General features: G+C 57.6%; 1 protein-coding gene across 5 annotated transcripts in view; it reads left to right on the forward strand.

The window, feature by feature from the left end:
• BTD (biotinidase) overlaps positions 1-26555 on the forward strand; it is a 67587-nt gene that overhangs the window by 23111 nt on the left and 17921 nt on the right. For 4 of the 5 annotated variants that reach the window (XM_052638325.1, XM_052638327.1, XM_052638326.1 and 1 more), the window contains exon 2: positions 25221-25491. In XM_052638325.1, the coding sequence (XP_052494285.1) occupies positions 25237-25491 (255 nt within the window). In that variant the 5' untranslated portion in view covers positions 25221-25236. Of the gene's footprint in view, positions 1-24533; positions 24561-25220; positions 25492-26555 lie in introns of those variants that run through there. The other variant, XM_052638323.1, reaches the window with a different exon arrangement.

The raw sequence follows: 26555 nt of genomic DNA on the forward strand, positions 1-26555 counted from the left end.
TATTGCACAGGCTAAGACCTCCAGTACAGTATAGATAAGAAGCACTGATATGTGACATTTTAATTTCCTTTACTGTATTAATATGGTGAATTGAGTTGATATGCTTTCTCATATTAAATGATTCATCATTCTTTGATAAATCCTACTTGGTCATGATATAAACATTGCTTAATTAAGTTTGCTATTATTTTTATTTAGGCTTCCTGCATTTATGTTTAAGAATGAGAGTCAACCATTATTTTCCTTTCTTGAACTATCCTTATCTAGCTTGGGTATCAAGGTTATACTTATACTGTCCTTTGAAAAGTTTTAGAATAGTTTGTATACAATATGTATGTTTAAATATGTTTGTATAAAAAAGATACAGTATGTATCTTTACTTGGATGTTTGGGAGAATTCTACTGAAAAATATACCGAGATTGGTGCTTTTAGAGAGAGTCTTTGATAATTTAATTTTTCTTGGGAAATTGGTCTGCTTCATTTTCCTATACTTTTTGAGCTTGGTTTTGGCAAGCTTTATTTTCCTAAAAAATTTGCATTTTCATCCAGATATCCTTTTAACATATATTTGTACCGGAGCATCCAGTAATCAGTTCTAAAATCTTCGTTGTAATCACAAGTATGTTCCCTTTTAGTTTTTTCATGTACATGTACATATGTGTATTTGTTGCTTTTCTCCTTGATCAAGTCTTGATCAAGACTCCTTGATGGAGTCTTGTTTATTTTATTAGTCCTTTCAAAGAATCAGGTTTTGTACCTGAGACTTCTTGGAGAAATGGCCAGTTCCAACTCTGAGCCAGAAAATGTATACAATATGCTTGGGACATCTTTTAGTGTTAAATTACAAAGAAGGTATCAAAAAGTATTAGAGTGATGTCAAGAGGAATCAAGGGCTGGCTTGAAAAGGCTACTGTGAGTCAACAATGAGTTTCTATAATGATAATAATTGCAATGGAAAAAACCCATGAAATATGTTTAAATCCTTGAATTTATAGTATTTTTTAAAAATTGGTCACCTTCAGATAATAAGTTACTTATCCTGAAAACTGATTTTAAAAAGACTGAGAGAGAGAATCTAGCATTTATCCTGTCTTTGCTATATGAACTGTACCATTAGATAACCAAGTAATAGATAAAATGTCTCTTTATACAAAGCACTACGATTAATGAAGGAAAATGAAATGATAGACTACCAGCATTGCAATTCTAAATAGATAGAAGAAGGATTGATGGTTTGTTCTAAGATCATGAAAAGAGAGTCAGACACACATCTCATGCTGAAAGAACATACCATGCCTGCGGCTGCTGCTGCTGCTGAGTCGCTTCAGTCGTGTCCGACTCTGTGTGACCCCATAGATGGCAGCCCACCAGGCTCAGCCATCCCTGGGATTCTCCAGGCAAGAGCCCTGGAGTGGGCTGCCATTTCCTTCTCCAATGCATGCATGCATGCAAAGTCGCTTCAGTCGTGTCCAACTCTGTGTGACCCCATAGACGGCAGCCCACCAGGCCCAGCCATCCCTGGGATTCTCCAGGCAAGAGCACTGGAGTGGGTTGCCATTTCCTTCTCCACTGCCATGCATAGTCATCCCCAAAGGATAGAACCTGAGTTCAATCCAGTCTCTGGATCCGGGTGTCATATTAAAGGATTATTGTCCGTTTATTTGCCATATTTTTAAAATCACCTCTTGGTTGGCAGTTTATCCTATATGTGTTTTTTTTCAAGAAAGACTGATAAAAATAATATTCCCTGAGTTCTTGCATTGTCCAGTCTATTACCTCTTATTTCTATACTTCAAACACAGTTTGGCACAGAAGGAAACTCCTGGTTCATATTCTCTTCTTCAAAAGGACTCTATGTAGGGTGTACTAGCATTGGTGTTGCTGTGGCGAAGTCTGAGGAGCACCTGATTTTGTGCCCTTATAAATGCCCTTGATCATTTTACTTGGCTTTCCAAGTGACTCCCACTTTGTCTTTGAAGGTCAGGAATCTTACTAGACGATGTGCTGGTGTTGAGATTCTGTTTCTTTCTTTCCTGAGTTTTGGTGTGTCCTTTCCTGGGTCGGGAAGATCCCCTGGAGAAGGAAATGGCAATCCACTCCAGCACTCTTGCCTGGAAAACCCCATGGACGGAGGAGCCTGATAGGCTACAGTCTATGGGGTCGCAAAGAGTCGGACACAACTGAGCGACTTCACTTTCACTTCTTTCAATATGTAAGTTCAAATCTGCTTTTCTTTCTGGAAAGTTTTCTTCAGTTACATCTTCAAATGATGTTCCTCTTCCATTATCTATTATTGTGTCGTTATTTATTATCTATGTGTAACAAGTTACCACACATTTAGTAACTTAAAACACAGCGTATTTATCATCTCACAGTTTCAGTGGTCAAGGCAAGTGGTCTGAGCAAGCTTAACTGCACCCTTTGAGCAGGACCTCCCAAGGCTACAGTGAAGATGTCAGCTGGGTTCACAGTCTCATCCAAGGCTGAGTCCTCTTCCGAGCTCAACTGGTGTTTAGAAGAATAATTTCCTTGCAATGGTAGAAGTCCTGGTAGCTTTCTTCTCCAAGGACAGGAGAAGAGAAAGTGTCTGACTCCAGGGAAGAAGCCAGTTCCTTTTTTAAAGTCCTTTACCTGATTAGGTCAGGCCCACCCAGGATAATCTCTTAAATAACTCAGATTTAGCTGATTCGAGATTTTAGTTACATGTGAAATCCGTTCACCTTCGCCACGTTCTGTTGGCTGGAAGCAAAGCATAGTTTCTACCTGTGTTCAGGGAAGGGTGTCTCCACCGCACATTTATTTCCCTTTTCTTTTATGGATTTCCCAATTGTGTATATGTTGGCTCTGATTCACCAACCCTCCCTATCTGTTGTTTCCTCTAGACTCCTTTTCAATTCTACATTTCCGTTCATGTTGCCCAGCTCCTCATTCTTGACCCCTTGTCACATATATTATTTACAGCATCAGCAGATTCTTTTGTGTTGTTCTGTACTTGCTTTCTTTTTTTTTTCCAAAAATTTAAGTTCATTTTTAAAATTGAGATGTAATTGACATGTAAAATTATGTTAGTTTCAGATGTACAGCATCACGACTTGATATCTGTGTACATTACTAAATGATCACCACAGTAACTCTAGTCAACCTTGTCACCACACATAGTTGAAAGTATTTTTTATGATGAGAATTTTTTTAAGATTTACTTTCTGAGCAACATACAGATATGCAATACAGTATTATTAACTATAGTCACCAAGCTGTACATTACATCCCAGGACTTATTTTGTAACTGGAAGTGTGCCTTAATTTATTTGATGGTGTTTTTTTTCCTGCTTCTCTCTTAAGTTCTACCAAATAACATTTTATTTCCCCCCTCTGCCTTCTCCTTTTCCCCCTCTCTCTCTTCCCCTTTCTCTACCCCTCTACCCCTGCCACGCCTCTCTTTATTCTTCCTTTTAAAAATGATTTTGTGTTTGGTCTTTTTTTGTGTGTTTTTGTCTTATAAACCAATTGTTTGGGGTTTTCTTCATTTTGGTCACAGTATTTATGTGCTTTGTGGCAACTTGCTAGCAAATAATCTTGGTTTGCTTTTCTTATAGGATCCTTTTTGAAGAATTTAATTACTCTATTTATTTATTTTGGCTGCTTTGCATGATTTGTGGAATCTTAATGCTCCCACCAGGGGTCAAACCTGGGCCCCACAGCAGTGAAAGCGCAAAGTCCTAGCCAGTGGACCACTAGGGCGGTCCCAGAGATATTTTAAAACTCAAAAGCCCATATTCTTTACTTCCATCGTATGCTGTCATTTCAACTGACTTTCTTTTTATTTAAATGACTTCCTAAGATTAAATCTCAGAAGTATACTGTTTGTGATTTATAATACAAATTGTCAAACTTTTTTTTCCCCAATAAGAAATTACTATTATCACTTTACTAGTTTATTTGTCCAAATTTAGTATTTTAAAATTGTACAAGTTAATGTTTATTTTGTACATAAGTTCAGAGTCTTTCAGAGTGTTCGTTTATGATTTGTTTTCTTCTTTAAATCTGTTCTTGTTCCTTGCCTATTTGTAAATGTTGACTTGAGGTTTAATTTTGCATGTAAACTTTAATTTATTGATCTGTTTCTTTTATTGTTTTAACTGCTTCAGATTTTAGACAGTTGTTTCATCAAATCCCTGATACCCAAGTATAATTTATTTTAGTTTTCCTAACATTTAATATTTAACTCCTGATTTTGAGTTTGTTTTTGTGTATAGTGTAAGATGTTTAAACTTAATTCCATATTGTTATTCTGCTGCTGCTGCTGCTGCTGCTAAGTCGCTTCAGTCGTGTCCGACTCTGTGTGACCCCATAGATGGCAGCCCACCAGGCTCCCCCGTCCCTGGGATTCTCCAGGCAAGAACACTGGAGTGGGTTGCCATTTCCTTCTCCAATGCATGTAAGTGAAAAGTGAAAGTGAAGTCACTCAGTCGTGTCCGACTCTTAGCGACCCCATGGACTGCAGCCCACCAGGCTCCTCCGCCCATGGGATTTTCCAGGCAAGAGTACTGGAGTGGGGTGCCATCGCCTTCTCCATATTGTTATTCAGTCATCCGAGTGTCACTTATTCAGTCAAACTTTTCCTCTTGTTATTCTGAGTGTGGTGGCATAAAAAGAATGTAGGCCTTTGGACAGAATTAATTTGAATTGAATCCTGGTGCTAGATATTGGTCCCTTTCAAGTTTAGGAGTAGCCTCTTTCCCAAAAGAGCCAGACTGTTTTCCACTGCTTCACCCTGAGTGCTGAGGAATGTTGCACCAACGAGCGTGGGGAACTTGGGCCAAAGTTCTCCAACTGGGAAAGCTGCAACAGTCAGTCAGATGTCTGCCCTCAGACGCTCTGCATGGCCCAGGGCAGTGGGACTTGCGTTAGTACCAGGATGTAGTCATGGCTGAGCTGGGACCCTTGCCAGCGGGAAAAAGGCACACAAAAAATTCCCAGTCTATCCAAAGCACGACATGTTCAGCGCCTCCAGGAGAACAAAAGCAGAGATGGTAACCAGTTCTCTGCCGTGCACGTGAGACGGTCACTCTCACCCAGGACTGTGTGCTGCGCTCTGTTTGGCGGTGGGTCACCTACATCACGCCACCACGCTTGTGCCGAGAGGATCATCCACCAGCACTCAGGACTGACAGCATCAGGACCCACTTGCCTGCTTTTCGCTGCTCCTCTCTTGGGGAGCTTAGCTGTGCCTCTCCCGTATATGCTTCATGCACCCTCCGTAGGAGAAGATGGCCTTTGGCAGGTTTTCTCTGGTGCTTTGTTTTGCTTTAGCCTTTTTTGTTGTTTCATTTGCTCTCCCTACTGTCGTTCATTCTCAGTGTTTCTGGACTGCGCTGTTAGGGACTGTTCTTTTGGCTTGGGGACCATGGCTTCCCCTGTTCTCCGCTGTCTGCATCCGGGGCGTCCTCACCATCCTGTTGGTCCTGAACTGTGGGTGTCTCCCTCGCCAGCACGGGAGTGACAAGCCCTGATGTCCTGGTCTTTGGCCCGTCTTGCCCTTAGGGATATCGCGTCCACCCTATGCCTAATTCACAAAGAGCCGTTCCATTGTGCCCACTTCTGAGCACATCTTCCCTGAATATTTGACCTGCGGTTCTAGAGCATCGTGCTTTCTGTCCGCGGCTTTTGTCCAGCCTTAGGGCCTCATTCTCTAAAAGGTGCTTCTTCTGACCACTCTGATTGAAGGTAGTCCAACACAGAAATGGGAGGTGGGGGGTGGCGTTTCTCAAGGGCTTTGAAAGACAGTTCTTTGCTGATACCACGGAGGCTTATTTCAGGGACCTTGATGACAGTTCCGGAGGGCTGGGAAGGTGAAGCCCAGCCGGAAGTCATAGATGTCCCAGGAGAGCAGGGTTGCCACAAGTGCCCGCGCTGTTCCTCTGGCCCAAGACCAGTGGAGAGTGAGGACGCACAGGTGGAGAGTGAGGGTGCGCGGGTGGAGAGTGAGGGCGCGCGGGTGGAGAGAGAGTGAGGGCGCCCAGGTGGAGAGAGAGTGAGGGCGCGCAGGTGGAGAGTGAGGGCGGGCAGGTGGAGAGAGAGTGAGGGCGCCCAGGTGGAGAGTGAGGACGCGCAGGTGGAGAGTGAGGGCGCGCAGGTGGAGAGAGAGTGAGGGCGCGTGGGTGGAGAGTGAGGACGCGCAGGTGGAGAGAGAGTGAGGGCGCCCAGGTGGAGAGAGAGTGAGGGCGCGCAGGTGGAGAGAGAGTGAGGGCGCCCAGGTGGAGAGAGAGTGAGGGCGCGCAGGTGGAGAGAGAGTGAGGGCGCCCAGGTGGAGAGAGAGTGAGGGCACCCAGGTGGAGAGAGAGTGAGGGCGCGCAGGTGGAGAGAGAGTGAGGGCGCCCAGGTGGAGAGAGAGTGAGGGCGCGCAGGTGGAGAGAGAGTGAGGGCGCGCAGGTGGAGAGTGAGGGCTGGCAGGTGGAGAGAGAGTGAGGGCGCCCAGGTGGAGAGAGAGTGAGGGCGCCCAGGTGGAGAGAGAGTGAGGGCGCGCAGGTGGAGAGTGAGGACGCCCGGGTGGAGAGAGAGTGAGGGCGCGCGGGTGGAGAGTGAGGGCGCGCGGGTGGAGAGTGAGGGCGCAGGTGGAGAGAGAGTGAGGGCGCCCAGGTGGAGAGAGAGTGAGGGCGCCCAGGTGGAGAGAGAGTGAGGGCGCCCAGGTGGAGAGTGAGGGCGGGCAGGTGGAGAGAGAGTGAGGGCGCCCAGGTGGAGAGTGAGGACGCGCAGGTGGAGAGTGAGGGCGCGCGGGTGGAGAGAGAGTGAGGGCGGGCAGCTGGAGAGAGAGTGAGGGCGCCCAGGTGGAGAGTGAGTGAGGGCGCGCAGGTGGAGAGAGAGTGAGGGCGCCCAGGTGGAGAGAGAGTGAGGGCGCGCAGGTGGAGAGTGAGGGCGCGCGGGTGGAGAGAGAGTGAGGGCGCGCAGGTGGAGAGAGAGTGAGGGCGCGCAGGTGGACAGAGAGTGAGGGCGCGCAGGTGGAGAGAGAGTGAGGGCGCCCAGGTGGAGAGAGAGTGAGGGCGCGCAGGTGGAGAGTGAGGGCGGGAAGGTGGAGAGAGAGTGAGGGCACCCAGGTGGAGAGAGAGTGAGGGCGCCCAGGTGGAGAGTGAGGGCGGGCAGGTGGAGAGAGAGTGAGGGCGCGCGGGTGGAGAGAGAGTGAGGGCGCGCGGGTGGAGAGAGAGTGAGGGCGCGCAGGTGGAGAGAGAGTGAGGGCGCGCGGGTGGAGAGAGAGTGAGGGCGCGCGGGTGGAGAGAGAGGATGCGCAGGTGGAGAGAGAGTGAGGGCGCCCAGGTGGAGAGAGAGTGAGGGCGCAGGTGGAGAGTGAGGGCGGGCAGGTGGAGAGAGAGTGAGGGCGCCCAGGTGGAGAGTGAGGACGCGCAGGTGGAGAGTGAGGGCCGGCAGGTGGAGAGAGAGTGAGGGCGCCCAGGTGGAGAGTGAGGACGCGCAGGTGGAGAGTGAGGGCCGGCAGGTGGAGAGAGAGTGAGGGCGCCCAGGTGGAGAGTGAGGACGCGCAGGTGGAGAGTGAGGGCGCGCAGGTGGAGAGAGAGTGAGGGCGCGCGGGTGGAGAGTGAGGATGCACAGGTGGAGAGAGAGTGAGGGCGCCCAGGTGGAGAGAGAGTGAGGGCGCCCAGGTGGAGAGAGAGTGAGGGCGCGCAGGTGGAGAGAGAGGGCGGGCAGGTGGAGAGAGAGTGAGGGCGCCCAGGTGGAGAGAGAGTGAGGGCGCGCAGGTGGAGAGTGAGGGCGGGCAGGTGGAGAGAGAGTGAGGGCGCGCGGGTGGAGAGAGAGTGAGGGCACCCAGGTGGAGGGAGAGTGAGGGCGCCCAGGTGGAGAGTGAGGGCGCGCGGGTGGAGAGAGAGTGAGGGCGCGCGGGTGGAGAGTGAGGGCGCGCGGGTGGAGAGTGAGGGCGCAGGTGGAGAGTGAGGGCGCGCAGGTGGAGAGAGAGTGAGGGCGCCCAGGTGGAGAGAGAGTGAGGGCGCCCAGGTGGAGAGAGAGTGAGGGCGCCCAGGTGGAGAGAGAGTGAGGGCGCCCAGGTGGAGAGTGAGGACCCGCAGGTGGAGAGTGAGGGCGCGCGGGTGGAGAGAGAGTGAGAGCGGGCAGGTGGAGAGAGAGTGAGGGCGCGCAGGTGGAGAGTGAGGGCGCGCGGGTGGAGAGAGAGTGAGGGCGCCCAGGTGGAGAGAGAGTGAGGGCGCGCAGGTGGAGAGAGAGTGAGGGCGCGCAGGTGGAGAGAGAGTGAGGGCGCCCAGGTGGAGAGTGAGGGTGCGCGGGTGGAGAGTGAGGACGCGCGGGTGGAGAGAGAGTGAGGGCGCGCGGGTGGAGAGAGAGTGAGGGCGCGCGGTGGAGAGTGAGGGCGCGCTGGTGGAGAGAGAGTGAGGGCGCCCAGGTGGAGAGAGAGTGAGGGCGCGCAGGTGGAGAGAGAGTGAGGGCGCCCAGGTGGAGAGTGAGGGCGCGCGGGTGGAGAGAGAGTGAGGGCGCCCAGGTGGAGAGAGAGTGAGGGCGCGCAGGTGGAGAGAGAGTGAGGGCGCGCAGGTGGAGAGAGAGTGAGGGCGCCCAGGTGGAGAGTGAGGGTGCGCGGGTGGAGAGTGAGGACGCGCGGGTGGAGAGAGAGTGAGGGCGCGCGGGTGGAGAGAGAGTGAGGGCGCGCGATGGAGAGTGAGGGCGCGCTGGTGGAGAGAGAGTGAGGGCGCGCGGGTGGAGAGTGAGGATGCGAAGGTGGAGAGAGAGTGAGGGCGCCCAGGTGGAGAGAGAGTGAGGGCGCGCAGGTGGAGAGTGAGGGCGGGCAGGTGGACAGAGAGTGAGGGCGCGCAGGTGGAGAGAGAGTGAGGGCGCGCGGGTGGAGAGTGAGGGCGGGCAGGTGGAGAGCGAGTGAGGGCGCGCGGGTGGAGAGAGAGTGAGGGCGCGCGGGTGGAGAGAGAGTGAGGGCGCGCAGGTGGAGAGAGAGTGAGGGCGCCCAGGTGGAGAGAGAGTGAGGGCGCGCAGGTGGAGGGTGAGGGCGGGCAGGTGGAGAGAGAGTGAGGGCGGGCAGGTGGAGAGAGAGTGAGGGCGCCCAGGTGGAGAGTGAGGGCGGGCAGGTGGAGAGAGAGTGAGGGCGCGCAGGTGGAGAGTGAGGACGCGCGGGTGGAGAGAGAGTGAGGGCGCGCGGGTGGAGAGAGAGTGAGGGCGCGCGGGTGGAGAGTGAGGGCGCGCGGGTGGAGAGTGAGGGCGCAGGTGGAGAGTGAGGGCGCGCAGGTGGAGAGAGAGTGAGGGCGCCCAGGTGGAGAGAGAGTGAGGGCGCCCAGGTGGAGAGTGAGGGCGCGCGGGTGGAGAGAGAGTGAGGGCGCCCAGGTGGAGAGAGAGTGAGGGCGCGCGGGTGGAGAGTGAGGGCGGGCAGGTGGAGAGAGAGTGAGGGCGGGCAGGTGGCGAGAGAGTGAGGGCGCGCGGGTGGAGAGAGAGTGAGGGCGCCCAGGTGGAGAGAGAGTGAGGGCGCCCAGGTGGAGAGAGAGTGAGGGCGCAGGTGGAGAGTGAGGGCGGGCAGGTGGAGAGAGAGTGAGGGCGCCCAGGTGGAGAGTGAGGAAGCGCAGGTGGAGAGTGAGGGCGGGCAGGTGGAGAGAGAGTGAGGGCGCCCAGGTGGAGAGTGAGGACGCGCAGGTGGAGAGTGAGGGCGCGGAGGTGGAGAGAGAGTGAGGGCGCGCGGGTGGAGAGTGAGGATGCACAGGTGGAGAGAGAGTGAGGGCGCCCAGGTGGAGAGAGAGTGAGGGCGCCCAGGTGGAGAGAGAGTGAGGGCGCGCAGGTGGAGAGAGAGGGCGGGCAGGTGGAGAGAGAGTGAGGGCGCCCAGGTGGAGAGAGAGTGAGGGCGCGCAGGTGGAGAGTGAGGGCGGGCAGGTGGAGAGAGAGTGAGGGCGCGCGGGTGGAGAGAGAGTGAGGGCGCGCAGGTGGAGAGTGAGGGCGCCCAGGTGGAGAGAGAGTGAGGGCGCCCAGGTGGAGAGAGAGTGAGGGCGCCCAGGTGGAGAGTGAGGGCGCGCGGGTGGAGAGAGAGTGAGGGCGCGCGGGTGGAGAGTGAGGGCGCGCGGGTGGAGAGTGAGGGCGCAGGTGGAGAGTGAGGGCGAGCAGGTGGAGAGAGAGTGAGGGCGCCCAGGTGGAGAGAGAGTGAGGGCGCCCAGGTGGAGAGAGAGTGAGGGCGCAGGTGGAGAGTGAGGGCGGGCAGGTGGAGAGAGAGTGAGGGCGCCCAGGTGGAGAGTGAGGAAGCGCAGGTGGAGAGTGAGGGCGGGCAGGTGGAGAGAGAGTGAGGGCGCCCAGGTGGAGAGTGAGGACGCGCAGGTGGAGAGTGAGGGCGCGGAGGTGGAGAGAGAGTGAGGGCGCGCGGGTGGAGAGTGAGGATGCACAGGTGGAGAGAGAGTGAGGGCGCCCAGGTGGAGAGAGAGTGAGGGCGCCCAGGTGGAGAGAGAGTGAGGGCGCGCAGGTGGAGAGAGAGGGCGGGCAGGTGGAGAGAGAGTGAGGGCGCCCAGGTGGAGAGAGAGTGAGGGCGCGCAGGTGGAGAGTGAGGGCGGGCAGGTGGAGAGAGAGTGAGGGCGCGCGGGTGGAGAGAGAGTGAGGGCGCGCAGGTGGAGAGTGAGGGCGGGCAGGTGGAGAGAGAGTGAGGGCGCCCAGGTGGAGAGAGAGTGAGGGCGCCCAGGTGGAGAGTGAGGGCGCGCGGGTGGAGAGAGAGTGAGGGCGCGCGGGTGGAGAGTGAGGGCGCGCGGGTGGAGAGTGAGGGCGCAGGTGGAGAGTGAGGGCGAGCAGGTGGAGAGAGAGTGAGGGCGCCCAGGTGGAGAGAGAGTGAGGGCGCCCAGGTGGAGAGAGAGTGAGGGCGCAGGTGGAGAGTGAGGGCGGGCAGGTGGAGAGAGAGTGAGGGCGCCCAGGTGGAGAGTGAGGAAGCGCAGGTGGAGAGTGAGGGCGGGCAGGTGGAGAGAGAGTGAGGGCGCCCAGGTGGAGAGTGAGGACGCGCAGGTGGAGAGTGAGGGCGCGGAGGTGGAGAGAGAGTGAGGGCGCGCGGGTGGAGAGTGAGGATGCACAGGTGGAGAGAGAGTGAGGGCGCCCAGGTGGAGAGAGAGTGAGGGCGCCCAGGTGGAGAGAGAGTGAGGGCGCGCAGGTGGAGAGTGAGGGCGGGCAGGTGGAGAGAGAGTGAGGGCGCGCGGGTGGAGAGAGAGTGAGGGCGCGCAGGTGGAGAGTGAGGGCGGGCAGGTGGAGAGAGAGTGAGGGCGCCCAGGTGGAGAGTGAGGACGCGCAGGTGGAGAGTGAGGGCGCGGAGGTGGAGAGAGAGTGAGGGCGCGCGGGTGGAGAGTGAGGATGCACAGGTGGAGAGAGAGTGAGGGCGCCCAGGTGGAGAGAGAGTGAGGGCGCCCAGGTGGAGAGAGAGTGAGGGCGTGCAGGTGGAGAGAGAGGGCGGGCAGGTGGAGAGAGAGTGAGGGCGCCCAGGTGGAGAGAGAGTGAGGGCGCGCAGGTGGAGAGTGAGGGCGGGCAGGTGGAGAGAGAGTGAGGGCGCGCGGGTGGAGAGAGAGTGAGGGCGCGCAGGTGGAGAGTGAGGGCGGGCAGGTGGAGAGAGAGTGAGGGCGCCCAGGTGGAGAGAGAGTGAGGGCGCCCAGGTGGAGAGTGAGGGCGCGCGGGTGGAGAGAGAGTGAGGGCGCGCGGGTGGAGAGTGAGGGCGCAGGTGGAGAGAGAGTGAGGGCGCCCAGGTGGAGAGAGAGTGAGGGCGCCCAGGTGGAGAGAGAGTGAGGGCGCGCAGGTGGAGAGAGAGTGAGGGCGCGCAGGTGGAGAGTGAGGGCGAGCAGGTGGAGAGAGAGTGAGGGCGCGCAGGTGGAGAGAGAGTGAGGGCGCGCAGGTGGAGAGAGAGTGACGGCGCGCAGGTGGAGAGAGAGTGAGGGCGCCCAGGTGGAGAGTGAGGGTGCGCGGGTGGAGAGTGAGGACGCGCGGGTGGAGAGAGAGTGAGGGCGCGCGGGTGGAGAGAGAGTGAGGGTGCGCGGTGGAGAGTGAGGGCGCGCGGGTGAAGAGAGAGTGAGGGCGCGCGGGTGGAGAGTGAGGATGCGCAGGTGGAGAGAGAGTGAGGGCGCCCAGGTGGAGAGTGAGGGCGGGCAGGTGGAGAGAGAGTGAGGGCGCGCAGGTGGAGAGAGAGTGAGGGCGCGCGGGTGGAGAGTGAGGGCGGGCAGGTGGAGAGAGAGTGAGGGCGCGCGGGTGGAGAGTGAGGGCGGGCAGGTGGAGAGAGAGTGAGGGCGGGCAGGTGGAGAGAGAGTGAGGGCGCGCGGGTGGAGAGAGAGTGAGGGCGCCCAGGTGGAGGGAGAGTGAGGGCGCCCAGGTGGAGAGTGAGGGCGCGCGGGTGGAGAGAGAGTGAGGGCGCGCGGGTGGAGAGTGAGGGCGCAGGTGGAGAGTGAGGGCGCGCAGGTGGAGAGAGAGTGAGGGCGCCCAGGTGGAGAGAGAGTGAGGGCGCCCAGGTGGAGAGAGAGTGAGGGCGCGCAGGTGGAGAGTGAGGGCGGGCAGGTGGAGAGAGAGTGAGGGCGCGCGGGTGGAGAGAGAGTGAGGGCGCGAAGGTGGAGAGAGAGTGAGGGCGCCCGGGTGGAGAGAGAGTGAGGGCGCCCAGGTGGAGAGAGAGTGAGGGCGCGCAGGTGGAGAGTGAGGGCGGGCAGGTGGAGAGAGAGTGAGGGCGCCCAGGTGGAGAGAGAGTGAGGGCGCCCAGGTGGAGAGTGAGGGCGCGCGGGTGGAGAGAGAGTGAGGGCGCGCGGGTGGAGAGTGAGGGCGCGCGGGTGGAGAGTGAGGGCGCAGGTGGAGAGTGAGGGCGAGCAGGTGGAGAGAGAGTGAGGGCGCCCAGGTGGAGAGAGAGTGAGGGCGCCCAGGTGGAGAGTGAGGGCGGGCAGGTGGAGAGAGAGTGAGGGCGCCCAGGTGGAGAGAGAGTGAGGGCGCCCAGGTGGAGAGAGAGTGAGGGCGCGCAGGTGGAGAGTGAGGGCGGGCAGGTGGAGAGAGAGTGAGGGCGCGCGGGTGGAGAGAGAGTGAGGGCGCGAAGGTGGAGAGAGAGTGAGGGCGCCCGGGTGGAGAGAGAGTGAGGGCGCCCAGGTGGAGAGAGAGTGAGGGCGCGCAGGTGGAGAGTGAGGGCGGGCAGGTGGAGAGAGAGTGAGGGCGCCCAGGTGGAGAGAGAGTGAGGGCGCCCAGGTGGAGAGTGAGGGCGCGCGGGTGGAGAGAGAGTGAGGGCGCGCGGGTGGAGAGTGAGGGCGCGCGGGTGGAGAGTGAGGGCGCAGGTGGAGAGTGAGGGCGAGCAGGTGGAGAGAGAGTGAGGGCGCCCAGGTGGAGAGAGAGTGAGGGCGCGCAGGTGGAGAGTGAGGGCGGGCAGGTGGAGAGAGAGTGAGGGCGCCCAGGTGGAGAGAGAGTGAGGGCGCCCAGGTGGAGAGTGAGGGCGCGCGGGTGGAGAGAGAGTGAGGGCGCGCGGGTGGAGAGTGAGGGCGCGCGGGTGGAGAGTGAGGGCGCAGGTGGAGAGTGAGGGCGAGCAGGTGGAGAGAGAGTGAGGGCGCCCAGGTGGAGAGAGAGTGAGGGCGCCCAGGTGGAGAGAGAGTGAGGGCGCAGGTGGAGAGTGAGGGCGGGCAGGTGGAGAGAGAGTGAGGGCGCCCAGGTGGAGAGTGAGGAAGCGCAGGTGGAGAGTGAGGGCGGGCAGGTGGAGAGAGAGTGAGGGCGCCCAGGTGGAGAGTGAGGACGCGCAGGTGGAGAGTGAGGGCGCGGAGGTGGAGAGAGAGTGAGGGCGCGCGGGTGGAGAGTGAGGATGCACAGGTGGAGAGAGAGTGAGGGCGCCCAGGTGGAGAGAGAGTGAGGGCGCCCAGGTGGAGAGAGAGTGAGGGCGCGCAGGTGGAGAGTGAGGGCGGGCAGGTGGAGAGAGAGTGAGGGCGCGCGGGTGGAGAGAGAGTGAGGGCGCGCAGGTGGAGAGTGAGGGCGGGCAGGTGGAGAGAGAGTGAGGGCGCCCAGGTGGAGAGTGAGGACGCGCAGGTGGAGAGTGAGGGCGCGGAGGTGGAGAGAGAGTGAGGGCGCGCGGGTGGAGAGTGAGGATGCACAGGTGGAGAGAGAGTGAGGGCGCCCAGGTGGAGAGAGAGTGAGGGCGCCCAGGTGGAGAGAGAGTGAGGGCGTGCAGGTGGAGAGAGAGGGCGGGCAGGTGGAGAGAGAGTGAGGGCGCCCAGGTGGAGAGAGAGTGAGGGCGCGCAGGTGGAGAGTGAGGGCGGGCAGGTGGAGAGAGAGTGAGGGCGCGCGGGTGGAGAGAGAGTGAGGGCGCGCAGGTGGAGAGTGAGGGCGGGCAGGTGGAGAGAGAGTGAGGGCGCCCAGGTGGAGAGAGAGTGAGGGCGCCCAGGTGGAGAGTGAGGAAGCGCAGGTGGAGAGTGAGGGCGGGCAGGTGGAGAGAGAGTGAGGGCGCCCAGGTGGAGAGTGAGGACGCGCAGGTGGAGAGTGAGGGCGCGGAGGTGGAGAGAGAGTGAGGGCGCGCGGGTGGAGAGTGAGGATGCACAGGTGGAGAGAGAGTGAGGGCGCCCAGGTGGAGAGAGAGTGAGGGCGCCCAGGTGGAGAGAGAGTGAGGGCGCGCAGGTGGAGAGAGAGGGCGGGCAGGTGGAGAGAGAGTGAGGGCGCCCAGGTGGAGAGAGAGTGAGGGCGCGCAGGTGGAGAGTGAGGGCGGGCAGGTGGAGAGAGAGTGAGGGCGCGCGGGTGGAGAGAGAGTGAGGGCGCGCAGGTGGAGAGTGAGGGCGGGCAGGTGGAGAGAGAGTGAGGGCGCCCAGGTGGAGAGAGAGTGAGGGCGCCCAGGTGGAGAGTGAGGGCGCGCGGGTGGAGAGAGAGTGAGGGCGCGCGGGTGGAGAGTGAGGGCGCGCGGGTGGAGAGTGAGGGCGCAGGTGGAGAGTGAGGGCGAGCAGGTGGAGAGAGAGTGAGGGCGCCCAGGTGGAGAGAGAGTGAGGGCGCCCAGGTGGAGAGAGAGTGAGGGCGCAGGTGGAGAGTGAGGGCGGGCAGGTGGAGAGAGAGTGAGGGCGCCCAGGTGGAGAGTGAGGAAGCGCAGGTGGAGAGTGAGGGCGGGCAGGTGGAGAGAGAGTGAGGGCGCCCAGGTGGAGAGTGAGGACGCGCAGGTGGAGAGTGAGGGCGCGGAGGTGGAGAGAGAGTGAGGGCGCGCGGGTGGAGAGTGAGGGCGGGCAGGTGGAGAGAGAGTGAGGGCGCGCGGGTGGAGAGTGAGGGCGGGCAGGTGGAGAGAGAGTGAGGGCGGGCAGGTGGAGAGAGAGTGAGGGCGCGCGGGTGGAGAGAGAGTGAGGGCGCCCAGGTGGAGGGAGAGTGAGGGCGCCCAGGTGGAGAGTGAGGGCGCGCGGGTGGAGAGAGAGTGAGGGCGCGCGGGTGGAGAGTGAGGGCGCAGGTGGAGAGTGAGGGCGCGCAGGTGGAGAGAGAGTGAGGGCGCCCAGGTGGAGAGAGAGTGAGGGCGCCCAGGTGGAGAGAGAGTGAGGGCGCGCAGGTGGAGAGTGAGGGCGGGCAGGTGGAGAGAGAGTGAGGGCGCGCGGGTGGAGAGAGAGTGAGGGCGCGAAGGTGGAGAGAGAGTGAGGGCGCCCGGGTGGAGAGAGAGTGAGGGCGCCCAGGTGGAGAGAGAGTGAGGGCGCGCAGGTGGAGAGTGAGGGCGGGCAGGTGGAGAGAGAGTGAGGGCGCGCGGGTGGAGAGAGAGTGAGGGCGCGCAGGTGGAGAGTGAGGGCGGGCAGGTGGAGAGAGAGTGAGGGCGCGCGGGTGGAGAGAGAGTGAGGGCGCGCAGGTGGAGAGTGAGGGCGGGCAGGTGGAGAGAGAGTGAGGGCGCCCAGGTGGAGAGTGAGGACGCGCAGGTGGAGAGTGAGGGCGCGGAGGTGGAGAGAGAGTGAGGGCGCGCGGGTGGAGAGTGAGGATGCACAGGTGGAGAGAGAGTGAGGGCGCCCAGGTGGAGAGAGAGTGAGGGCGCCCAGGTGGAGAGAGAGTGAGGGCGTGCAGGTGGAGAGAGAGGGCGGGCAGGTGGAGAGAGAGTGAGGGCGCCCAGGTGGAGAGAGAGTGAGGGCGCGCAGGTGGAGAGTGAGGGCGGGCAGGTGGAGAGAGAGTGAGGGCGCGCGGGTGGAGAGAGAGTGAGGGCGCGCAGGTGGAGAGTGAGGGCGGGCAGGTGGAGAGAGAGTGAGGGCGCCCAGGTGGAGAGAGAGTGAGGGCGCCCAGGTGGAGAGTGAGGAAGCGCAGGTGGAGAGTGAGGGCGGGCAGGTGGAGAGAGAGTGAGGGCGCCCAGGTGGAGAGTGAGGACGCGCAGGTGGAGAGTGAGGGCGCGGAGGTGGAGAGAGAGTGAGGGCGCGCGGGTGGAGAGTGAGGATGCACAGGTGGAGAGAGAGTGAGGGCGCCCAGGTGGAGAGAGAGTGAGGGCGCCCAGGTGGAGAGAGAGTGAGGGCGCGCAGGTGGAGAGAGAGGGCGGGCAGGTGGAGAGAGAGTGAGGGCGCCCAGGTGGAGAGAGAGTGAGGGCGCGCAGGTGGAGAGTGAGGGCGGGCAGGTGGAGAGAGAGTGAGGGCGCGCGGGTGGAGAGAGAGTGAGGGCGCGCAGGTGGAGAGTGAGGGCGGGCAGGTGGAGAGAGAGTGAGGGCGCCCAGGTGGAGAGAGAGTGAGGGCGCCCAGGTGGAGAGTGAGGGCGCGCGGGTGGAGAGAGAGTGAGGGCGCGCGGGTGGAGAGTGAGGGCGCGCGGGTGGAGAGTGAGGGCGCAGGTGGAGAGTGAGGGCGAGCAGGTGGAGAGAGAGTGAGGGCGCCCAGGTGGAGAGAGAGTGAGGGCGCCCAGGTGGAGAGAGAGTGAGGGCGCAGGTGGAGAGTGAGGGCGGGCAGGTGGAGAGAGAGTGAGGGCGCCCAGGTGGAGAGTGAGGAAGCGCAGGTGGAGAGTGAGGGCGGGCAGGTGGAGAGAGAGTGAGGGCGCCCAGGTGGAGAGTGAGGACGCGCAGGTGGAGAGTGAGGGCGCGGAGGTGGAGAGAGAGTGAGGGCGCGCGGGTGGAGAGTGAGGGCGGGCAGGTGGAGAGAGAGTGAGGGCGCGCGGGTGGAGAGTGAGGGCGGGCAGGTGGAGAGAGAGTGAGGGCGGGCAGGTGGAGAGAGAGTGAGGGCGCGCGGGTGGAGAGAGAGTGAGGGCGCCCAGGTGGAGGGAGAGTGAGGGCGCCCAGGTGGAGAGTGAGGGCGCGCGGGTGGAGAGAGAGTGAGGGCGCGCGGGTGGAGAGTGAGGGCGCAGGTGGAGAGTGAGGGCGCGCAGGTGGAGAGAGAGTGAGGGCGCCCAGGTGGAGAGAGAGTGAGGGCGCCCAGGTGGAGAGAGAGTGAGGGCGCGCAGGTGGAGAGTGAGGGCGGGCAGGTGGAGAGAGAGTGAGGGCGCGCGGGTGGAGAGAGAGTGAGGGCGCGAAGGTGGAGAGAGAGTGAGGGCGCCCGGGTGGAGAGAGAGTGAGGGCGCCCAGGTGGAGAGAGAGTGAGGGCGCGCAGGTGGAGAGTGAGGGCGGGCAGGTGGAGAGAGAGTGAGGGCGCGCGGGTGGAGAGAGAGTGAGGGCGCGCAGGTGGAGAGTGAGGGCGGGCAGGTGGAGAGAGAGTGAGGGCGCCCAGGTGGAGAGAGAGTGAGGGCGCCCAGGTGGAGAGTGAGGGCGCGCGGGTGGAGAGAGAGTGAGGGCGCGCGGGTGGAGAGTGAGGGCGCGCGGGTGGAGAGTGAGGGCGCAGGTGGAGAGTGAGGGCGAGCAGGTGGAGAGAGAGTGAGGGCGCCCAGGTGGAGAGAGAGTGAGGGCGCCCAGGTGGAGAGAGAGTGAGGGCGCAGGTGGAGAGTGAGGGCGGGCAGGTGGAGAGAGAGTGAGGGCGCGCAGGTGGAGAGTGAGGTCGGGCAGGTGGAGAGAGAGTGAGGGCGCGCGGGTGGAGAGAGAGTGAGGGCGCCCAGGTGGAGAGAGAGTGAGGGCGCGCGGGTGGAGAGTGAGGATGCGCAGGTGGAGAGAGAGTGAGGGCGCGCAGGTGGAGAGAGAGTGAGGGCGCGCAGGTGGAGAGAGAGTGAGTGCGCGCAGGTGGAGAGTGAGGGCGCGCAGGTGGAGAGAGAGTGAGGGCTCGCAGGTGGAGAGTGAGGGCGGGCAGGTGGAGAGAGAGTGAGGGCTCGCAGGTGGAGAGTGAGGGCGGGCAGGTGGAGAGAGAGTGAGGGCGCCCAGGTGGAGAGAGAGTGAGGGCGCGCGGGTGGAGAGTGAGGGCGCGCGGGTGGAGAGTGAGGACGCGCCGCTGCTCCGAGCTCGCCCTGCTCCCTTGGCCGAGGTCTGTGAACCACAGCTGAGGTCTCAGCAATTCATTTTTGGCTTCCAAAGATTTCAGATACGGTTTTGAAAAGAAATCTGGTACATTTTTGCAGAATATAGCTGGAAGATTTTTCAGATTATCTATTTATTTATGAATGTATATTGTTTATAAATTTTTAAAATTAAAAATTATTTAAATTTATAAATATATCATTTATTTTATTATATTTCTACATATTTCCTTATTCATCTTATGAAATTACCGAATGGAGTATCTATCTATTACCCCTGTTTTATTCTTTTAAAATCAAGAACTTTAAACGTGAAAATCAGCAACACTCTGGTTCTACTGTGATGTTCCTGTTGAGGCAAAGACAAGCACTGAATCCTTTCACTGACCTGGATCAGATTGTTTTGGGGACTCCCCCCACCTCCAATTTGATTGTTTACTTTGCTGCTCATTTTCAGTAATATGGTGGAAACACTCTGAAATCTGCCCACATTGTCTCAGCCCTGTTGGAGAGGCACCTGAGAAATAAAGGTGATGGTTCTGGCTCACATTTTTCATTGACGTGAGTGGAAGACAGAGACAGAATGGACCTGCCTTTACCCTCCAGCCCAGTGGTTCTCCAGGTGACCGAGGCTAGGAGCATCAGCACCACCATCACCCGGGAACTTGTTAGGAAAATGCATATTCTCAGGCCCTACCCCAGAGCTGCTGAGTTAAAACTCCCAGGAACAGGGCCCCCGGAGCTCTGTGTTCAAGCCCTGCGGGTGTCCCAGCATCAGACCCACGTCTGAGAACCCCTGCTCTGGTCTGACAACCCATACTGTCTCGTGGGAGGGTGCTGTGAATTTCTGTCGAATTCTGCTGCAACTGCATTGAAGACACTACCGCGGTCTTTGAAGTTCTGATAAACTACACTTGTCTTGAATGTGCGCTGGGAGGGCTGGACCAGGCGCCAGGAGAGCTGCTTTCTCTATCGTCACCGCTAACTGGTCCTGGAGGACTCCCTCACCAGGAAAGTGGAGTTTTACCATCTGCTTTCCTTGCTTTGTGTGACAGGATGATAAAATGAAACAGTGGATGTTAAAGTGGTTTGAAAATGTTAGCATGCAATGTGAAATGCAAGGCGGCGTCCGTATAAAAGAGTCCCTGAAGAGCTTTACCGTGACCAGATTTCCCTGTGAACAGTCCTGTGCGTCTGCAGTGGGCTGTGTTTCTGTGCACACCCACTCACAGCTGTTAGAAATCACAGCTAACTTAGCACCTGTGAATACAGAAGATGCAATAGGTCCTAGGAACATGACAGAGAAAAAAAAATAGCTTTCATGAGACCCCAATCTTGGAAAATCAAATGCTTTCTAGTTTCTTCACTGTAAGGTGAAATGTTAGAAATGAAAGGGAGAAGGAAAGGGGTGGGGGAAACACCCTTTTGCTTCTTAAGAAGGACCCACTATTGTGGCATTCACGCTGACGGTGGTACCCAGTTTGCCCACAGGGTGGCAGCTGCACACCCCGAGGCTCAGCCTCATGGCCGTCTTCTCTGCACAAGAGTGAAAAAAAAAGAGCCTTCTTCCATTCATTCAACACCCGCGCGTTTCAGGGGGTGGTTTTGTCTTCAATTATAGAGATAATATCCCATTTGAGGAAAAGAAAGGTGGCCCTATTTCAGTTCAAGTGGTCTGTGATTGCTCATTGGGTGTTCCACGAGGAATGACTGCAGTGGACAGAAAGAGATGCCAGTCCAAGGCCTGGTTACACTTCTGTGTGTCCTTCTCTTGTTTGGTGAGAACAGCTGGACCGTTTTTTAAGGGAAATCACGACCTACCAGTTCAGCCTGAGGTTCCTGGTAATTTACTCACTGTCCCATGTGAATTCAGCCTTGAACCCCAGCACCACCCTCAGTGGCCCCCTGAGGCACTGGAGTCTCAGTGGTGGAAATTGGCAGGAACCTGAGCTCCAACGCTGTGGGGCTCTACATTGCTCCAGGGCCTGTCAGGGGCCAGACTGAGAAGAGGAGGCTTTCCGGATAGGATAATGAAGTTCTCCTTGGGGTTTCTTTGAATTCAGATTATATAAATTAGGTGGAGATGGGCATTCTTTCTTTTTTTCTTCTTTTAATGGAAGGATAATTGCTTTACAGAATTTTGCTGTTTTCTGTCAAACCTCAACATGAATCAGCCCTAGGCATTATTTCTTTAAAAAAAATTATTTTTAAAATTTTCTGTTGGAGTATAGCTGATTAGCGATGTTGTGATGGTTTCAGGTGGACAGCAAAGGGACTCAGCCGTGCACACACATGCATCCCTTCTCCCCCAAACTCCCCTCCCATCCAGGCTGCCACCTAACAAGGAGCAGAGTTCCCCGTGCTCTATAGTAGGTCCTTGTTGGTTCTCCATTTAAAATACAGCAGCGAGTCCATGTCCATCCCAAACTCCCTAACTGTCCCTTCCCTCCATCCTCCCACTCCCATCCCCGGCAACCATGAGTTCTCATAGTTTCTGAGTATGTTTCTGTTTTGTGAATAAATTCATTTGTATCGTTTCTTTTTAGATTTTGCATATAAGAGATATCATATTTCTCCTCTGTCTGACTTACGAGATGCTCGTACTTACTTATGTGAAAGGACTTAGGGAAATCACAAAATTCGTGAGAACGGGTTTAAAACTATTTAGAGCTTCACAGTGTTTTTCTTGGAGTCCTGTCGAATACATGCAGAGGTGTATTCTGCTCGTTCCTAATGACTTAGCTGGTCCTGCTTTGTTCCACAGGATGTAACATTTCCTCTGCCAACTCTTCCCGCCTCTTTCCCAATAACCGGCCTGTTATTCTCCCCGGCAAGTGAAAAGTGACAAGCTCTTTTATTAAAACAATCAGGACATCTATATATAAAATGTTAAAGGGATATACCCGCCTCTGAAATTATCTTATTAAGAATACCTTCATAATAATCCTTTCATTTTTTTGCAAAAGACACTACTGTAATAGCAAGGCTAGGAAGGAAACACAGCTAATTATCAAAGTGACTCATGTAGCAAGATGGAAAATCCAAGTTCCTTGTGTGTAAAAATATCTTGTGATTGACGTGTTACCAAATTTCCACAAAATCGATTTCCACGTCATGATTTAAGGCTTTGATTGCCTTCCCTCGTGGATCGCAGGAACGTTCCCGAGCAGAATGAGCATCCGGGGAGCATGCTTCCTTGTGAGATGAGAAGCAGAGGCTTCTGTAGGCAGCGGGCAGGTGCGGACGCTGGCGTGAAGGAGTCCTGCCACCGCGGCTGCTGTTTCCTGGATCTGCGGGCATTCTAGCTCTCCCTGTGGGGGCGCCGGGGAGCCACCGGGAGACTCTGAGCAGAGGAGCGGCTCTGAGCGGCTCAGGCCCTACCTGGATCCCCGTGGAGAAGGGGCCAGAGGAGGGGGCACCACTGGGGAAGCTGCCCGTTGGTGCCCTCTGACTTCATTTTCCGCCGCCTCCCAGCCCTCTGCTCTTCTGGCTGTTTCCCGAGCCACCCCCGCAGCCCCCACTGGGCCCTTTTACCCAAGCAGCCTCTGCCTGGAGCCCTCTCCCCGCCAGCAGTCCACAGCCCTCCTCTCGCACCTTCTTCAGATACCAGGGTCTCTTTGAGCCCTTCCTGATCTAAAACCTTCCCCACCCCCCACCCCCGGCCCTCCCTGCCCTCTCCCCGTCTCTGTCTTTCCTTCCTGCTTATTGCCAGCTGTTGCATGAAGTGCAGTCAGCAGGGCAATAGCGGTGGGATTAATGTCCCAGTAAACTCGCCATCAGTTGAAAGATCTGAAGGTAGAGAGTGCACTCCGCACGCGCAGCCCACCTGCTGTGCCCGGAGCACTCACAGTAGTCTGCAGGTGGGCAGAGCCCTCTAACCCCAGGCCTGGTTTGTCATAAAGCGTGGAACGTCTCACGGGATTTCTGGAGCACCTACTGGAAGGGAGAAACAGCACGAGGTGTGGGGGTCGTTCAGCCTCGTGATCTTAGGGTCCAGTCTGCCCCGCGCAGGCTGAGAGAGAGGGTCGCTAGGCAGGCCCCCATTCTGAACCCCGAGCACGGTCTCTGCTGAAAGCATACGGCTTTCGCAGCATCATAAAGTCGTGAGTGAGGGACCCTCTGTGTGGATTGTGGCAGACACGTGGTGAGGGGTGGTCCACTCGGAAGGGCTGGGCCCCTTCACCACTGGGTCCTTGAGGCCAGTGCCCGCATCTGGCATGGGCAGGTGTCACGCGGACATCGAAGTGAGTGTCCGCCGGCCCTGCCATCTCCCCGCCGGCTCAGGGGGCACGGGAAGCAGGGGGTTGGAGTCAGGTGTCGCTTCAGTGATGCCTCCACGCCGGGCCCTTCCTGGAGTCTCACCTCACATCAAATGGAAGGAGGCTCGTAGCTCGCTCTTCAGACTGAACACAACAGGCCTCCAGCCACCTCTGTGTTCACGGTCCAGGCCCTGCCCAGCTCTGCACGGGGGTCAGTTGCTGGGCCACCAGAAACCTCCTGACTCTAGGGCCTGGTATTCCCGGGGAGCCCCCCGCCCCTCAGCCACGGGCATGGCTCCCGAGCCAACTCCGGGGCCCTCGCATCCTGGCCGCCCCCCAGCCCTGCCTTTCAGAGCTCCTGCCACATGAAGGATTCGGTTAAAATGTCTGCGGTGGCACCCTCTGCAGCAGGGACACTGTGGTGCCTATTTTTACTCGAATCACTCATTCTCTGCCGCCTCAGTAGGCTTACTTCCTTTGGAGCGTGACTACCTGGCTGAATCTGCCTAACCGTGCATTCCTGACTGACCTCTGTTCACGCAGAAATGATGGCTCCTTTTGTAAAGAATCTAAATTTATTTTCTTAAAATAGAAAGGAAGGTGATACCGTGCCAGTTCTGCGAGTTCCTTGCTTTGCCGGATTGCAGTCCCTGAGACGCAAACAAAGGTTCTGCGTCCCCCATCAGTGGTGGGCAGCCCTTAGCTGGGAAAGGAGGGCCCTGCAACAGCACCCTTGCTCCAGGGCCTCCTGACCTGCCCCCACCCGGCCCCGGGTCATCTGCCCCCCACGTGCCCCCATCACGGGCCTCATTTTCCTCCCTCTTAGGGAGAGACCTGGGTTCGATCCCTGGGTTGGGAAGATCCCCTGGAGAAGGGAACGGCTACCCACTCCAGTATTCTGGCCTAGAGAATTCCATGGACCCTACAGTCCATGGGGTCGCAAAGAGTCGGACACGACTGAGCGACTTTCACCCACTCACTCACTCAGGGAGGCCATGGCCTTACATTGTGAATGTGACTTTGAAGATGAACGTATCTCCCCACAAACCACTCTCCATTATCATCATTCTGAAACCAGAGCTGGAATGTTAAACAGATTTTGAGACTTTAAAAATTATTCCTTGCCGATCTTCAGAAACAAAACTCAAGTAAGAAAGCTTATCAATTGCATTTCTGTTTCTGCTCAAAAGCTCCTGACCTTGGGCTCAAAGGCCCCTTGTTCTGACCTCCCTACACGGCAGCACGCCGGGGCCTGGCATTTGGGTGGTCCCTTTATTCCCCAGGGAAGGAGGAGCAGTTTGCGAGGGGCCAGGGCAGGGGGGGAGAGGCGTGCCGCCTGGCCAGAGCAGTCTTTGAGTCCAAGGTTCTGACGGAGCACCCGGGGCCCGGGCCGCTGCTGAAAATAGTTATGGTTGCTTTTGTTTTTGGAACTTTTGCAAGAAAAGGAAATTTGCGGCGCCTGGAGAGTCTGGTTTTGGAATGCAAGCACCGGGGTTCTGAGTCAGACTTGGGCGGGACGTCATTTTCTCATTAAGGAGCAGAACATGGTTTCTTGATCCGTTTTTGCTGTCTTGATGTCTAGCTGGATTCCTGGGTGGTTGGTCAGCCTGGGCACATCTCCGCCGAGCACGGGGCCCGGCCTTGGCACCAGCCAGCAAGTCTGTGTGCCAGAGGAGGGGCTTTGGCTGCCAGGCCAGGTCGATTTTCAAGGCAGAACTGTGTGTAAAAATGCCCAGTGACACATAACTATTAAAAATTACAATTCCTGTTCTTGGGGGAAAAAGGCACAAAACACAGAAGTGTCATTGTAAGTGATATGATTTACTTCTAATCTCTTACAGTAAGAGCTAGAAAGCTGAGTTTCCTTTCCAGAAAATTCTGATTTATTTTCAAAAAGTTTCATTTTATTACTGCTGAAGGATTTTAATTTCCAAGTGAGTATGCTTTAAAAAAAAAAAAGAAAAACAAGAGTTTTGGAAATCCCAGAGACAGAAGTAGAAGAAGTCACAGTGTATGATGGCAGTTCTCAAGTTCAAGGCGAGGTGAGGGAAGTTGTGCTGTGATGGCAGACTTCTTTTAGCCCATCTGTAAACTGACATTTAAGTAGAAGTCGGCAGTTTCTCTGCACCAAGTTAAAGACTGTTGTGCTGGCTGAGGGGAGGCTTATATATAAGCCTTTATAGAAGTGTATAAATATTCACTACCAACCCAAGAAAGGCAGGGAGAGTTGTGAGGCGTCAGGCTTTATGGCTTGGGTAGCCGAGCTGTACTTTGAGGACCACGGCCATCACAGCCGGTATAGACAGTTGACCTGCAGCGTGACTGTGCACATGGAGGGCAGGCTGTGGGGCGTGGGGCTACGTCACAGCATGATGTAAAACCGTTAGACTAGTTATTATTGCCTAAATCTGAAGCCTGCAGCTAGAAGAGTCCTGCTGGGGAAACAATCGCGGCAAACACCGGGTCTGTTTTGGAAATGTTCTGAACCAGACGGTTAACACAGTGAGCCATTTTGTTAAAGAGCCCTCACTCCATGTTTGGAGAGAAACACACACCCTTTTACTAGGAACGTGAAGCAAACCCTTTGAGCTGCAGCACCCTGGCGGGTACTTCTAGTTGCCAGGAATAATGAATCTGTGGAAGCCCCGGTCCTGGCAGGATCCTGGCCTCAGCTGTTCTCTCCTCACCCCTTCCCCTTCTAGACTGACCAGCGGCGCCATGTCCAGAGCCGGCCGGCAGCTGGCCCTTCTCCTGTGTAGCTGCTGGCTGGCTGTGGCCGTCCCAGGCGGCCCGGCCGAGGAGGGCTGTCCGGCCGAGCCCCGCCAGGCTGCCCACTACGTGGCCGCCGTGTACGAGCACCGATCCTTCCTGAGTCCCGACCCGCTGGCCCTCACCAGCCGCAAGCAGGCCTTGGAGCTCATGCATCGGAACCTCGACGTCTACAAGCAGCAAGTGGCGGCCGCCGCCCAAAAGGCAAGGCGTGCTCAACAGGGCGGGCTGGCCCCGGGTCGGTGGTCCCCCGCAGCCCCTCTGGGAAATCAGACTCAGAGCGCTGAGCTGAAGGAATTAGGTGGCTCAGTTCAGTCCAGTCGCTCAGTCGTGTCCAACTCTTTGTGACCCCATGGACTGCAGCACACCAGGCCTCCCTGTCCATCACCAACTCCTGGAGTCCACCTAAACTCATGTCCATTGAGTCGGTGATGCCATCCAACTATCTCGTCCTCTGTCATCCCCTTCTCCTCCTGCCTTCAATCTTTCCTAGCATCACAGTCTTTTTCAGTGAGTCAGTTCTTCACATCAGGTGGCCAAAGTATGGGAGTTTCAGCTTCAGCATCAGTCCTCCCAAAGAATACTCAGGACTGAGCTGTATCAGGGAGCTAGAGGCCCACTACTCAGAGGGCGGTCTGCAGACCAGCAGCATCAGCCTGCCTGCCAGAGCCCGTGAGCAATGCAGAACGCGGGGCCCGTCCTAGACCTGCAGAGTCAGAATCTATAATTTTGTAAGATCCCAAGGTGATGCTTCCCCTCCGGCCTGGGAGACTTGCGGGCCAGGCCCCTGGTTATCACACGTGGGGCCTGCTAAACCAACTGGGTGTCTGGTGGCTCCCACGCGCACAGAGTGGGCTGGGGTGCAGGCGGGGGCCTTGGCTCTCCTAAAGGTGCCCCCAGTAGGAAGACAGTGCAGAAACACCACAAAGCTGCCCGCCCGCTGGCCTCTCCTGCTCTCAGAGGCTTTCAGAGTCTAACTGAAGCAGGGAGCCACCCCGGAGCGGGTTTGCTGCCTCCTGACGACACGGGGGGCTTATTGCTGGTCCCCGTGCCAGACCCCAAGCAGCCCGAGGGCCCGGTCCAGACAGAACTGAGCCCAGCGGACAGAGTGGACTGGTGCCACCTCTGTCCCGGGGAAGGAGGGGGGTACTGACTGGAGGGAGGGCCAAGAGGGTAGGACCAGCAGGGCTGCTGAAGGACGCCCCACTCTTGGGGACAGGCGGGGACCCCCTGGGGGCAGAGCCCCGTGCCTGTGAGGTCGGGGGCAG

The sequence above is a fragment of the Budorcas taxicolor genome, chromosome 1 (assembly GCF_023091745.1).
Source record: "Budorcas taxicolor isolate Tak-1 chromosome 1, Takin1.1, whole genome shotgun sequence".
Taxonomy (NCBI): Eukaryota; Metazoa; Chordata; class Mammalia; order Artiodactyla; family Bovidae; genus Budorcas; species Budorcas taxicolor.